Consider the following 16,304-nt stretch of genomic DNA (forward strand, 5'->3'; position numbering starts at 1 on the left):
GTCTTTTGCTTCCTTAGGTAGGTTTATTCCTAGGTATTTTATTCTTTTTGTTTCAGTGTCAAATGAGATTGTTTCTTTAATTTCTTTTTCTGATTTTTCATCATTCGTGTATAGGAATGCCAGAGATTTCTGTGCATTAATTTTGTATCCTGAAACCTTATCAAATTCATTGATTAGTTCTAGTATTTTTCTGGTGGCATTTTTAGGATTATCCATGTATAGTATCATGTCATCTGTGAACAGTGACAGTTTTACTTCTTCTTTTCCAATTTGTATTCCTTTTATTTCTTTTTCTTCTCTGATTGCCATGGCTAGGACTTCCAAAACTATGTTGAATAAGAGTGGGGAGAGTGGACCTCCTTGTCTTCTTCCTGATCTTAGTGGAAATGCTTTCAGTTTTTCACCATTGAGTATGATGTTTGCTGTGGGTTTGTCATATATGGCCTTTATTATGTTGAGGTAGGTTCCCTCTGTGCCCATTTTCTAGAGAGTTTTTATCATAAATGGGTGTTGAATTTTGTCAAAAGCTTTGTCTGCATCTATTGAGATGATCATATTTTTTCCCTTGATTTGTTGATATGGTGTATCACATTGATTGATTTGCATATATTGAAGAATCCTTGCATTCCTGGGATAAACCCCACTTGACCATGGTGTGTGATCCTTTTAATATGTTGTTGGATTCTGTTTGCTAGAATTTTGTTCAGGATTTTTGCATCTATATTCATCAGTGATATTGGTCTACAATTTTCTTTTTTTGTGATATCTTTTTCTGGTTTTGGTATCAGGGTGATGGTGGCTTCGTAGAATGAATTTGGGAGTGTTCATCCCTCTGCAATTTTTGGAAGAGTTTGAGAGAGATCAGTGTTAGCTCTTCTCTAAATACTTGATAGAATTCACCTGTGAAGCCATCTGGTCCTGAGCTTTTGTTTGTTGGAATATTTTTAATTACAGTTTCAATTTCATTACTTTTGATAGGTCTGTTTATATTTTCTATTCTTCCTGGTTCATTCTTGGAAAATTGTACCTTTCCAAGAATTTGTCCATTTCTTCGTGGTTGTCCATTTTATTGGCATATAGTTGTTTGTAGTAGTCTCTTATAATCCTTTGTATTTCTGCGGTGTCAGTTGTGATTTCTCCTTTTTATTTCTAATTTTATTGATTTGCTCTCCCTTTTATTCTTGATGAGTCTGGCTAATGGTTTATCAATTTCTTTTATCTTCTCAAAGGACCAGCTTTTAGTTTTATTGATCTTTGCTATTGTTTTCTTCATTTCTATTTCATTTATTTCTGCTCTGATCTTTATGATTTATTTCCTTCTACTGACTTTGTGTTTTGTTTGTTCTTCTTTCTCTAGTTGCTTTAAGTGTAAGGTTAGATTGTTTATTTGAGATTCTTCTTGTTTTTTGTTGTGAGATTGATTTGCTATAAACTTCCCTCTTAGAACTGCTTTTGCTGTGTCCCATAGGTTTTGGGTCGTTGTGGTTTTGTTTCATTTGTTTCTATGTATTTTTTTTATTTCTTCTTTGATTTCTTCAGTGATCTCTTGGTTATTTAGTAGTGCACTGTTTAGCCTCTATGTATTTGTGGTTTTTACAGTGTGTTTCCTCTAATTAATTTCCAATCTCATAGCGTGTGGTCAGAAAAGATGCTTGATATGATTTTAATTTTCTTAAATTTTCCAGGGCTTGATTTGTGGCCTAAGATATGATCTATCCTGGAGAATGTTCCATGAGCACTTGAGAAGAAAGTGTATTCTGTTGTTTTTGGATGGAATGTCCTATAAATATCAATTAAGTCCATCTGGTCTAATGTGTCACTTAAAGCTTGTGTTTCCTTATTAATTTTCTGTTTGGATGATCTGCCCATTGGTGAAAGTGGGGTGTTAAAGTCCCCTACTATTATTGTGTTACTGTCGATTTCTCCTTTCATGGTTGTTAGCATTTGCCTTATGTATTGAGGTGCTCCTATGTTGGGTGCATAAACACTTATAACTGTTATATCTTCTTCTTGGATTGATCCCTTGATCATTATTAGTTTCCTTTCTTATCTCTTGTAACAGTCTTTATTGTAAAGTCTATTTTATCTGATATGAGTATTGCTTCTGCAGCTTTCTTTTGATTTCCATTTGCATGGAATATCTTTTTCCATCCTTTCACTTTGAAGTGGGTCTCTTGTAGACAGCATATAGGTGGGTCTTGTTTTTGTATCTATTCACCCAGTCTGTGTCTTTTGGTTGGGGCATTTAATCCGTTTACGTTCAATGTTATTATCAATATGTATGTTCCTATTTCCATTTTCTTGATTGTTTTGGGTTTGTTTTTGTGAGTCTTTTTCTTCTCTTGTGTTTCCCGCCTAGAGAAGTTTCTTTTGCATTTGTTGTAAAGCTGGTTTGATGGTCCTGAATTCTCTTAACTCTTGCTTGTCTGAAAATCTTTTGATTTCTCCATCAAATCTGAGTGAGATCCTTGATGGGTAGAGTAATCTTGGTTGTAGGTTTTTTCCCTTTCATCACTTTAAGTATATCCTGCCATTCCCTTCTGGCCTGCAGAGTTTCTGCTGAAAAATCAGCTGATACCTTATGGGGATTCTTTTGTATGTTATTTTTTGTTTTTCCCTTGCTGCTTTTAATATTTTTTCTTTCAATTTAATTTTTGTTAGTTTGATTAATATGTGCTTTGGTGTGTTTCTCCTAGGCTTTATCCTGTATGGAACTCTCTGTGTTTCCTGCACTTGGGTGACTATTTCCTTTCCCATGTTAGGGAAGTTTTCTACTATAATCTCTTCAAATATTTTCTCAGACCCTTTCTTCTCTTCTTCTTCTGGGACCCCATAATTCGAATGTTGGTGCATTTAGTATGTCCCAGAGGTCTCTTAGATTGTCTTCAATTCTTTCTCTTTTTTTTCTTTGTTCTGCTCCTCGCCAGATATTTCCACCATTTTGTCTTCCCGCTCACTTATTCGTTCTTCTGCCTCAGTTATTCTGTTATTGATTCCTTCTAGTGTATTTCATTTCAGTTATTGTGTTATCCATCTCTGTTTGCTTGTTCTTTAGTTCTTCTAGATCTTTGTTAAACATTTCTTGTATTTTCTCAATCTGTGCCTCCATTCTTTTTCCGAGATTCTGGATCATCTTTACTATCATTACTCTGAATTCTTTTTCAGCAGATCGCCTATTGCTTTTTCATTTATTTTGTCTTGCAGGTTTTTACCTTGCTCCTTCATCTGTGACATATTTTTTGCTATCTAATTTTATTTTTTCCTCTTTTTTATGAGTGGGATTGTGTTAATGGTTGTTTGGCCTAAGGCTTTGAACCCTGGAGTGTGTAGGCTGTTGAGTAGAGCTGGGCCTTGGTGCTGTGATGAGGACCTCTGGGAAACCTCACTCCGATGAATATTCCCTGGGGTCTGAGGTTCTCTGGTAGTCCAGTGGTTTGGACTTGGAGCTCCCACCACAGGAGCTTCTGCCCGACCCCCAGCTCGTGAATCAAGATCCCGCAAGCCATGCGGGGGTGCAAAATTATCCAGCTATGTTAGAAAAAATATAAAAATAAAAATATAGGTGAAACAACAACTGGAAGGTAAAACAGAACCGCAATAGTAAAAAGGAAGAGGAGGAAAATGAAAAAGTCGTAAAGGCCTTGGCTGTGGAGGGCAGGGCCTAAGCAGGGGTGAGGTTTGGGCATATGCTTAGTACCCACAGGGCTGGAAATGGCGGGGTGGGTTGGGGTGTGGGGGTTGGGGCTTAGGCTCAACAGAACAGAAGAGACCCAGGTGTGCCCCCCACCCCTGGTCTCAGAGGGTGGGGGACCCCACCAGGGAGGCCAGTAGGCTTCCTGGGCTCAAGTGGGTGGGGAAAATGCCCTCAGCTCCTCTCCTGCTCCTCCTGTCCTGGAGGATCCCTCCCATCTGCCTCTCCTGATCTCCCTGGCTGCCCTCCTATGCTCTCAGGACCCACGTGGCCTGGAAGGGGCTTTAGAGGGTGGGGGACTGGCTTGGGAACTCAGCAGGCTCCCCATGCTCAATTTGGTGGGGCAAACACGCTCCACTCCTTTCCTGCTCCTCTGGTCCTGGAGGGCCCCTCCTGCCTGCCTCTCCTGTTCTCTCCTGTCCTCCCTTCTATGCCCCCAAGACCAACCCAGACCAGAGGGGACCTCTGAGGGCGTAGCACCGGGCCCGAGAGCCAGGCAGACTTCCCCAGCTGATTGGGCAAGGGAGATGCTGGGTCTGTTCCCCCCAGTCCGAGCCCCTGAGGGTCCCTCCAGGCATGGGAATCCCCCCCCTCAGTCATCCCTCAGGGGCACCAGTTCTGTCTGGCCTCCACTTCTCCTCCCTGCTGAGTGCCCCCACGTCCTACCAGTTTGCTTGGGGGTTCTTCCTGTCTCCTTGGGCGTCGGGGTCTCCTACCGACATCCGGCAGGCAACCTAATTGTGGGAAGATGTGAACTCTGTGTCTTTCCACACTGCCATCTTGACTCCTCAAGCCCTTTATTTATATTTATTGTGGATACCTTCTCCTACTCCCATAGTGGTAAACACAAATTCAAAGTCTTAACTTACTCAAATGAAGAGTCTTTATGGTTAGTATTTTTTGTGTCCTAAAGAGTCCTGTTTTAAAAATAAAAACCAGATCTTGAAGGTATTCTGATATATCGTCATTTAAAATCCTCATAAAACATGTTTGGGATCTTTCTCCCTCTTTTTTTTTTTTAATTCTTAGAAAAGTATTTGAGAAAGTAGAGCTATTTCTTCTTTAAATGTTTAATCATATTTACTGGTGAAGCCCTTTGAGACTGGATTTTGATTAGAGTTCAATTTTTTTAAAGTTATGTGGCTATTAGGCTTTCTAATTCTTTATGGGTCAGTTTTGATATTGTATTTTTTTCAGAAATGTTCTAGAAAACATTTCTGAATTTTTTTGCATCAAGCTGTTTATAATGTCTTCTTAATGTTTACAGGATCCTGATATTTGCTATTTTTTCCTTTTTCAATTGATTAATTACTCCAGAATTGAATTTAAAATTTATATATTCTTTTGTTGTAGAGACTTTTTTTTTTCTGTGCTATATTACTATATCCAGTGTTTTCATTCCAGTTTGGAATTCTATTTGTTTCTTTCATTATTTCAGCCTGCAAAGGACCACCTATTCTAACTTACTGTCAGTCTGACTCCTTCAAGATATAGTGCTTCATCAGATGTGTTGTTTAACTTACTATTAGCCAGTGAGATGTTTGATTTCTTAGCACCCAGGCTGGACAGACTTTGGGAGCTATCTCAGGTAGTGAGATATTGACAGGCCCTGGTAACTAACCATTCAACTTTGTTTCTATGATTTTGACTATTTTAGATACCTTGTAAGTGGAATCATACAGGATTTGTATTTTTGTGGCTGGCTTATTTTTAGTTAGCATACTATCCTCAAGGTTCATCCATGTCAGAGCATGAAATAATTTCCTTTTTTAAGACTGAATAATCCATTTTATACATATACCACATTTCATTTATACATTTATCTATCAATAGATATTTGGGTTGCTTCCACCCTTTGGCTGTTGTGAATAATGCTGCAATGAACATGGATGTGCAACTATTACTTCAAGACCCTGTTTTTAATTTGTTTGGATATATACTGAGATGTAGAATTGCTGGATCATATGGTAGTTCTATATGTAAATTTTTTAAGTACTTTTATACTGTTACCCATAGCGGTTGCACCATTTTATAATCTTACCAACAGTTCACAAAGGTTCCAATTTCTCCATATCCTCATTGACACTTATTTTCTGTTTTTTTAAAATAGTTGCCATCCTAATGGGTGTGAAATGATATCTGTTTGTAGTTTTGATTTGCATTTCTCTAATGATAAGTGATGTTGAGCATCTTTTTTTATGTGCTTGTTGTCCATTTTTATATTCTCTTTGGTAAAATGTCTATTCAAGTCCTTTTACCATTTAAGAAATCAGGTTATTTTTATTGAGTTGTAAGAGTTTATATATATATTCTGTATATTACCTACTTAACTCCTTATCAGATATGATTTGCAAATATCTTCTCCCATTCAATAGGTTGCATTTTCACTCTGTGGATTGTGTTCTGTAATGCACATACATTTTTAAGTTTGTAGTCATATTTGTCTATTTTTTGCATTTATTGCCTGTGCTTTGGTGTCACATTCAAATCATCATTGCCAAACCAACTGTCATGAAGCTTTTCCTCTGTTTTCTTTTAGGAGTTTCAAAGTTTTAGGTCTTTCTTTTAGATCTTAATCCATTTTGAGTTAATTTTTTTTTTTTTTTTTGCGATACGCGGGCCTCTCACTGTTGTGGCCTCTCCCGTTGCGGACCACAGGCTCCGGACATGCAGGCTCAGTGGCCATGGCTCACAGGCCCAGCCACTCCGCAGCATGTGGGATCTTCCTGGACTGGGGCATGAACCCATGTCCCCTGCATCGGCAGGCGGCCTCTCAACCACTGCGCCATCAGGGAAGCCCTTGAGTTAATTTTTATATATGTTGTAAGATAAGGTCCAGTTTCATTATTCTACATGGAGATATCTAGTTTTCCCAACACCATTCGTTGAGGAGCCTGTTCTTTCTCCATGGAGTATCCTTGGCACCCTTGTCAAAGGTCATTTGACCATATATGTGAGGGTTTATTTCTTGGTTCTTTATTTTGTTCCATTGGTCATGCTATGGACATTCTTATACAAGTGTTTTGTGGATATATATTTTCCCTCTCTTAGGTATGTATCTAGGAGTGTAATTGCAGGGCTGTGGGGTACATGTGTAACTTAACTTAGAAATTGCCAGATAGTTTTCCAAAGTGTCTGTACCAACACTTGGTATTATCAGTCTTTTAAGTTTTAGCCATTTTGGTAAGGTTGAGTCACTTTTTTTGTCTTTTGGTTGAATTGTTATTTAAGAACAAATTTAAGGTAACTTTAAGTGCTTCAATATGTGTTCATTTATTTTTTTCTCTTCCCACGAGAGTGTAAGCCTTATTAGATGCTGTTTGCTCCTCAGTTTCTAAATGTTTGCTGACATAGAGTAGGTACTCAATGAAAATTTATTTTGAATGAATGAAGTGGGTGAAAAAATAAAACATGAATATTTAGCTTCTTTCTGATAAATCTGAGATTTGTATTCATCAGATATATCTGGGATCTTCTCCAGGGTCTAATAATTATTCATGGATATTTTGGTGGTTGAATCACCCTAGGAAAAATATGGCAGGACAAAGTTTTAGGAATGTATATTCAGTTTGCCAGATTCCCACAATCTCCCACTGAGATGAATTTTAAAACTTAAGAGCATAGTAGCATTAAAAGGCAGGATGGTTTTAAGAATTAGAAAAAGTAGTTCATCTGTGGAAACATTGTTCAAGGACTTTTGTTTCTTTTTTTACAACCATAGGATTACTGCTAATTTTAAGTGAAATGAATTATTTCTGTAATATAGTTTTATATTTTGTCTAATCCTTATAGTACAACTAAATCTTGATTGTTGTGGTATTGATGATTTGCCTTATGAACTATTCAGGACCTTTTATTTCTTCTTACCTGATATCTTTGGTCCACTTTTCTGTTCTAAATAGTTTAACTAAACAATTATAAGAGAAAAATAAGAAAGAGAGTAGAGGAATAAATTTAAAGAGAAGGAAAGAGGACAAACACTCATGCTGCCTATGAATATTTTTCCATTAGCACAAATAAGAATTTAGAAGTGACTTTTATAAATGCATAGGACTTCAAGTAGTTGTCATAATAATCCATAAGGTTTCAGCAGTTTTAACACTGTATTTATATATAAAGAAATGTAATAAAAATAATCAGGTATTTCATATAATCAAGTATTATACAATTTATATCAACCTTTGTCTTTCTGGGTTTGAAAAGCCATCTGTTGTTATATGGGTTCATTTTCTGCTGGTGTTCTTCACATGCTGTATAACAAAAAATATGTTTCTTTTCTGTATTTTGTGAAGTTTCATCCTACAAAATACTCCTCTGTAATGAGATTAGATGCAATCAGTGGCTTGAGGACCTAATTTACCTACTGAAAAAAACATAAGTTCTCCTTGATTTGTTTTTATTGTCTGCCCAGTGGTTAATATATGTTTTGAATAGTCATAGCTGTTAAAATAAGACTTACATACAGTTTTGTTAATGCAATCTATGAAAATGTGAACATTATATTACTATGAGTAGTAATGCTTATGATAATACGGTATAACACTTTAAAATAATTTCTTTTTGTCCTTTTATTTCATATTGGAAGCAGGTGTGTAAGTATTCAATATTATTGGTTATTCTATTCTGTGCAGTATTTTGAGTCACCTCCAACTTAATGACTCCACATTGTTGTGTTCTTCCCCAACCAGAAAGTCAAATAAAGAAAACCACTTTACCCTTTCATAACTACAGCGACATGAATGAAGATCTTAATATAAAGGAGGAAATAGTTTTAGGAGACTCTTCAAAAAATATATCATTGAAAGATGAAAGAAGTCAATTACATTCCAGGAAAAAACGTTTTTTATCATATCCAAGATACGTGGAAGTTATGGTTACAGCTGATGCTAAAATGGTTCATCATCATGGACAGAATTTGCAGCACTACGTACTAACTCTAATGTCAATTGTAAGTAAACTTAACGAGTCCTTTGTATTTCCTAAAATGTTTAACATAATATTTTTTCACATTTAATTAAAATGTTTTCCCAAACTTTAGATGTAAGCAAATTGTCTATATTTAAGCCAAAAATATTTCATTGAAATTTAGTTTAAATAGATGTATATAGCAAGTATCCCATTCTGTTACTTGGACAGTTTTCTAAAAAATCTAAAATCTTTGAAACAAGCCACTTACAGAAATTGCTTGAATCTTTACTTCATCACATGAATGGCTTCTGCCCCCTAGTGATAGGGAAGATCTTAGTAGAACTGATCTTTTGCCCTTTGAATCTGAAGTTTTAAACCTTATCTTATTTCTGCACAGAAGGAGGGGATACTAATTTTACTACTACTGCATTTGCCAAATCAAATTGGGACACATGATATTTTAAGTTATAAAAGTATTATGGCAATAAAAGGATAACCTATTACTAATAGAGCTGCTTTAGCAAATTTGGGGTGTAAGATCACTGTAGTTATAAGAGCTTTTGAGCTGATGTTAATATCTCTTTGAGTAATGGTGGTACCAGTATCGTTAGAGCAGAATTCTAGTGCCAGTAAAGAACACCGGTTTTGTGTTAGTGGTAGCAGTCTATGTCCTATATACATGTACGTATATAGGCACCCGTATACATATATACACACATATACCTACTGTCTGGGACATTGCTGGATTAAGTCCTGCTGTTTTGAAGTAATTACTAAAAGTACCTCTTTCATTCTCAGGAGTATCTTGGTTTAGTTGATGAATTATATGGTCCCCTATTTATACACATCCAGGATATTGGAACATATCTCATGGCTAGAAGTATCTCTATTCACAGGTAGGGAATTCAGGCCTACTTGGTGGATAATACTTGAACAGGACACATATATAGGCTATTATAAATTTCCTTTAACAAGAACTCGCCAGTTAAGTTCATTGTGACTTGAAGATCCTAAGACTTTGTTATTTTCCTTACGTATAACATTTTATCTTAAATTCTTATAAGTGCTAAGAATACATGATCTCTGCTGCCTAAACACAGTATCTGGTATGAAATGGGCACTCATTAGTTAGTTAACGAATGAGTAAATAAGTGATTAAAGTGATACTTTTTTCGAAATAAATGACATTGTAACAGACAAAAACCAGAGATGATCCAAAATGATTTTCCTAAATTTGTACAGTATAGATGTCTTTTGTTTACTTGAGTTGAATTTTTAAAATGACAACAAAGCTATACATATAGATTTATTCTGATGACTTTTTAACTTCCGAATCTGAAGTAGTTATCTAGATGTGTAATTATCTAGATATGGGTGTGGCATGCTCATTATGAAGGGATTCTAATGAGAACATTGACATGGAGGATGTTGATTGATATGTAGGAAATTATATCAATTATATGGAACAGTGTGGGATAAGTTTGGCAATTTTAAATGGTTAAAGGAGATACTCATTAAGAAAACTGGGGAGGGGATAGAGATACTAAAGGAAAATATTAGATTTTATAAATGCAACAGGTTTTGTAGCATGTTAAGTGACAACTTCCATATCAGTGCTTTGGAAGTAATGACTAGAAGAAGTCAAGGAACACAAGAGTAATTTTCAAATAACTCTCAAATACAGTTTTGGTGATGATGCCATCCTCTGAAAAGTTTTGTCATCTGTATTTTACATAAAAATCAATGTAATCACTGCTTAGAAGATATTGTGATATACCTTGTGTCCATGGGAGTTTTAAAGCCAGAGTTCATCAAGGACAAAGCCGACATTCGGACTTCATGGAAAGTAAATCTGCTTCTGAGATTGCTTGAAACAGAAGACCAGTGCATGCACATACCATTTCCTAGATTTTTAGTCCCACTAGGAGAGCCAATTTCAGTTTAGACGAGATGTTTGTAGATGTAGTCAGTTGGTTTGTGTTAAGCTTTCATTCACAGGGAGATACTGCCACAGGTTGAGGAATAGGGGAACATTCCAAATACAGATGGGTCAGGAGGAAAATTTCAGGAGGGTAACTCTCTCTTTTGAGGTAGTCTTGGTTTTATATATACTTTCTTTCCTCCTCAGAGGCCGAATTTCAGATGACTTCAAATTACCTGGGGTTTTTGCTCTCTTTATTCTTTTTCTCTTTTGTTGAATGTTTAGATAAGGATGCAGGAAAGTCAGCAGACTTTCTGTCAGGTTCTGGACAGTTATTGTTATTTTATTAGTGAAAAAAAGAGGTCATAGCTATATTTGTAGATGTAAACCATGTTAAAGGTGAATGGAAACTTGGAGAAAGAGTTGACAGACTCTTGTTTTGCCTGGGACTTTCTTAGTTTTAGTATTAAAAGTCTCATGTCTCTGGAAATCCCTTAGTCCTGAGCAAACTGGGACAGTTGGTCACACTACATAGAGATAGTCAAATCTAATCCAATTTGTTTTATCTCCACTTGTGAAGTCCATTTCCAAAATTGCTCTAAAGAAGTAAGAGGAATACTATCTCCACATAAATGTCCCCAGATGTTTCCAGTTGAAGAAGAAGGCATTCAAGTTTTGCATATTTTGTCCTAATTTTTTTTTTTTTTTTTGCTGTATACGGGCCTCTCACTGTTATGGCCTCTCCCGTTGCGGAGCACAGGCTCTGGACGCGCAGGCTCAGCGGCCATGGCTCACTGGCCCAGCCGCTCCGCGGCATGTGGGATCTTCCCGGACTGTGACACAAACCCGTGTCCCCTGCATCGGCAGGCGGACTCTCAACCACTGCGCCACCAGGGAAGCCCTTTGTCCTAATTTTTAAAAAGGCATTAACTGCATTTCAAGCACACACTCGAGATATTGGTAATGTTTTTTGGTCATAGTAATTTAGGAAAAAGACATGAATATGTGATTTGGACTTGGAATATGATTGAGAGCCATTTAAAGAAAAGTTCAAAGTGATGAAAGAGTTTCTGTGTTGAGTTCCAGATATAGTGGGGGAAACAGCTGAATGCTTTCAGCATTGAGCAGATCGATTATATACATAATTTAGAAAGAGGATTATCTACACTTACTCATCCTGTACAAAGTAAACAATTATGCTCTCTTCTCAAACTTTTCCTTTGCTTTCAACAGTTTAAAAATATCTGAGTGCAGTGATGTAGAAATAATGTGTGTGATTTAATTCACCTTTTAGAGTGCTTTACTCATGTTGCAAAAATAGCTTAGTGATCTCTATTCAAAGAGTTTCTGGAAATAACATTAAAATTAGCTGGGAAGAGCACATATGTGGTGTATAGTATATCTAATGAAAAAAGTGTGTGTTAAATGAGCAAAGATGTTCAATTATTTGCTATTCCAAAAAATGTATCCTTAGAGAATTTGGGTGACATAATCAGGTTAAAATGTAATTTTACATGCATTATTATTTTTTCAACAGATTTATTTTGATATGCAATGACTTACTGTTTAATTAATCTTGGAAATACTGTGTCAGAAAACTCCACATTCCTTTGGGTTTACAAAGGTTTGACTTGATGCTATTCACCTTGCCACAGATTTAATAATGTAAATTTCAAGAGCATCATTTGATTCTCAGGAATTAGCCCTATTTATTAAAACACAGTTGCTATTAGAGACATTTATCAACTAGAAAGCCTAACCTACATTACACTGACTTAATATCATTGCTTTCAATTCTTTGAGTTGCTTTTACTGATGTTATTTAGGATGGGGAAAATTTTCGAACACACTAAAATAAAAACTAATGATTTACTTTCGTACTTCATGTTCAACCATTTATGTTACCTTTCCCTTCAACTCAGTGCTCTACCTGTTCTTAATTCTTTGCACATATTTACTTTGTGCATATGCAGAATGTCATTTTCTAACTTAAAAATGAAAACATCTTTCTGATAAGAGTAATGGTCTCTGTAAGCAAAATGTGTTCACTTTGTTAAAATCAGTTCTTTACAGATGACTTTGAAGGTGAAGGTGGTCAGAGGGTACAAATATACAGTTATAAGATAAATTACTCCTGGGGATGTAATGTACAGCATGGTGACTACAGTTAACAATGCTGTATTGTATATTTGAAAGTTGCTAAGAGAGTAGACCTGAAAAGTTATCATAACAAAAAAAATTGCAACTATGCATGGTGATAGATGTTAACCAAACTTATTGTAGTGGTTATTTTGCAATATGTACATATATCAAATCATTGTACACCTAAAACTAATACAATGATATATGTCAATTATCTTAATTTTAAAAAATGGCTAAAATAATAAAGAAGGTGGTCTCTAAACATGCCATGTATGAACATTTGCTGAAGCACTATTTGGAAATTATTTCAAAATAGTTGGTCAGTTACTACCGACATAATTTGTTTCATGCTTTGCATGAACTTTATTTTGCCTAAGATTTTCTTAAACTATTTAAATAATTCATACCATTTCTTTTCCTTTTGCTAATTATCTATGAATTAATGTTTACTATTTTATGAGACCTACTATAAAGCAATATGAATTCTATATGCCAGGGAAACAAATACTTAAAGAATAAAAGATAGGGGGATTGGTTCCAGATGGAAGAGTAGAAGGACATGCACTCACTCCCTATTGTGGGAGCACCAGAATTACAACTAACTGCTGAACAATCATCGACAGGAAGACACTGGAACTCACCAAAAGAGATACCCCACATCCAAGGACAAAGGAGAAGCCACAATGAGCTGGTAAGAGGGGCGCAATCAAAATAAAACGCTGGGTGGGTGACTGACAAATGGAGAACACTTAATACCACAGAAGCCCACCAACTGGAGTGAAGGCTCTGAGCCCCATGTCAGGCTTCCCAACCTGGGGGTCTGGAAATCGGAGAAGAATTCCTAGAGAATCAGACTTTGAAGGCTAGCAGGATTTGATTGCAGGACTTCGACAGGACTGGGGGGCACACACAAAGTAGTGTGAGCATCGGGACCCAGGGGAAGGAGCAATGACCCTATAGGAGACTGAACAAGACCTACCTGCTCTTGTTGGAGGGTCTCCTGCAGAGGTGTGGGGGTGGCTGTGGCTCACCGTGAGAACAAGGACAATGGCAGCAGAAGTTCTGGGAAGTACTCCTTGGCATGAACCCTCCCAGAGTCCACCATTAGCCCCACCAAAGAGCCCAGTAGGCTCCAGTGTTGGGTTTCCTCAGGCCAAACCAACAGGGAGGGAACCCAGTCCCACCCATCAGCAGACAAGCAGATTAAACTTTTACTGAGCTCTGCCCACCAGAGAAACAGCCAGCTCCACCCATTGCCAGTCCTTCCCATCAGGAAACTTGCACAAGCCTCTTAGATAGCCTCATCCACCAGAGGGCAGACAGCAGAAGCAAGAAGAACTACAATCCTGCAGCCTCTGGAACAAAAAACACATTCACAAATAGATAGACAACATGAAAAGGCAGAGGACTATGTACCAGACAAAGGAAAAAGATAAAACCCCAGAAGAACAACTAAATGAAGTGGAGATAGGCAACCTTGCAGAAAAAGAATTCAGAATAATGATAGTGAAGGTGATCCAGGACCTCGGAAAAAGAATGGAGGCAAAGATTGAGAAGATGCAAGAAATGTTTAACAAAAACCTAGAAGAATTAAAGAACAAACACCTAGAAGAATTAAAGAACAAACAAACAGAGATGAACAATACAATAACTGAAATGAAAACTTCACTAGAGGGAATCAATAGCAGAATAACTGAGGCAGAAGAATGGAGAAATGACCTGAAAGGCAAAATGGTGGAATTCACTGCCACGGAACAGAATAAGGAAAAAAGAATGAAAAGAAATGAAGACAGCCTAGGAGACCTCTGGGACAACATTAAATGCAACAACATTCGCATTATAGGGGTCCCAGAAGGAGAAGAGAGAGAGAAAAGACCCGAGAAAATATTTGAAGATGTTATAGTCAAAAACTTCCCTAACATAGGAAAGGAAATAGCCACCAAAGTCCAGGAAGTGCAGAGAGTCCCAGGCAGTATAAACCCAAGGAGAAACACATGGAGACACATAGTAATCAAATTGACAAAAATTAAAGACAAAGAAAAATTATTCAAAGCAACAAGGGGAAAATGACAAATAACATACAAGGGAACCCCTATAAAATTAACAGCTGATTTCTCAGCAGAAACTCTACAAGCCAGAAGGGAGTGGCATGATATATTTAAAATGATGAAAGGGAAGAACCTACAACCAAGGTTACTCTACCCGGCAAGGACCTCATTCAGGTTCGACAGAGAAATAAAAAGCTTTACAGACAAGCAAAACCTAAGAGAATTCAGCACCACCAAACCAGCTCTACAACAAATGCTAAAGGAACTTCTCTAAGTGGGAAACACAAGAGAAGAAAAGGACCTGCAAAAACAAACCCATAACAATTAAGAAAATGGTCATAGGAACATACATGTCGATAATTACCTTAAACGTGAATGGATTAAATGCTCCAACCAAAAGACACAGTCTTGCTGAATGGATACAAAAACAAGACCCATATATATGCTGTCTACAAGAGACCCACTTTAGACCTAGGGACGCATACAGACTGAAAGTGAGGGGATGGAAAAACACATTCTGTGCAAATGGAAATCAAAAGAAAGCTGGAGTAGCAATACTCATATCAGATAAAATGAGTTTAAAATAAAGAATGTTACAAGAGACAAGGAAGGATACTACATAATGATCAAGGGATCAATCCAAGAAGAAGATATAACAATTATAGACATATATGCACCCAACATAGGAGCACTTCAATACATAAGGCAACTGCTAACAGCTATAAAAGAGGAAATCAACAGTAACACAATAATAGTGGGGAACTTTAACAGCTCACTTACACCAATGGACAGATCATCCAAACAGAGAATTAATAAGGAAACACAAGCTTTAAATGACACAATAGATCAGCTAGATATAACTGATATTTATAGGACATTCCATCCCAAAACAGCAGATTACACTTTTTTTTCAAGTGCACATGGAACATTCTCCAGGATCACATCTTGGATCACAAATAAAACCTTAGTAAATTAAGAAAATTGAAATCATATCAAGCATCTTTTCTGACCACAACACTATGAGGTTAGAAATGAATTACAGGGAAAAAAACGTAAAAAACATAAAGACATGGAGGCTAAACAATACGTTACTAAATACCCAAGCTCACTGAAGAAATCAAAGAGGAAATCAAAAAATACCTGGAGACAAATTACAATGGAAACACGATGATCCAAAATCTATGGGATGCAGCAAAAACAGTTCTAAGGGGGAAGTTTATAGAAATACAAGCCTACCTTAAGAAACAAGAAAAATCTCAAACAATCTAACCTTACACCTAAAGGAACTAGAGAAAGAAGAACAAACAAAACCCAAAGTTAGCTGAAGGAAAGAAATCATAAAGATCAGAGCAGAAATAAATGAAATAGAAACAAAGAAAACAATAGATCAATAAAGCTAAAAGGTTGTTCTTGGAGAAGATAAACAAAACTGATAAACCATTAGCCAGACTCATCAAGAAAGAGAGGGAGAGGACTCAAATCAATAAAATTAGAAATGAAAAAGGAGAAGTTATAACAGAAATGCAGTAATGCACACCATCCTGAGACTACTACAAGCAACTCTATGCCAATAAAATGGACAACCTGGAAGAAA

At 36.6% G+C, this 16,304-nt stretch overlaps 1 protein-coding gene across 1 annotated transcript in view; it reads left to right on the forward strand.

The window, feature by feature from the left end:
• Window positions 1-16,304, forward strand: part of ADAMTS20 (ADAM metallopeptidase with thrombospondin type 1 motif 20) — a 207,035-nt gene that overhangs the window by 46,245 nt on the left and 144,486 nt on the right. The window contains exon 4 of the mRNA XM_065887659.1: window positions 8,380-8,639. Coding sequence (XP_065743731.1) covers window positions 8,380-8,639 — 260 coding nt within the window. The remainder of the gene's footprint in view (window positions 1-8,379; window positions 8,640-16,304) is intronic.

The sequence above is a fragment of the Phocoena phocoena genome, chromosome 11, assembly GCF_963924675.1.
Source record: "Phocoena phocoena chromosome 11, mPhoPho1.1, whole genome shotgun sequence".
NCBI lineage: Eukaryota > Metazoa > Chordata > Mammalia > Artiodactyla > Phocoenidae > Phocoena > Phocoena phocoena.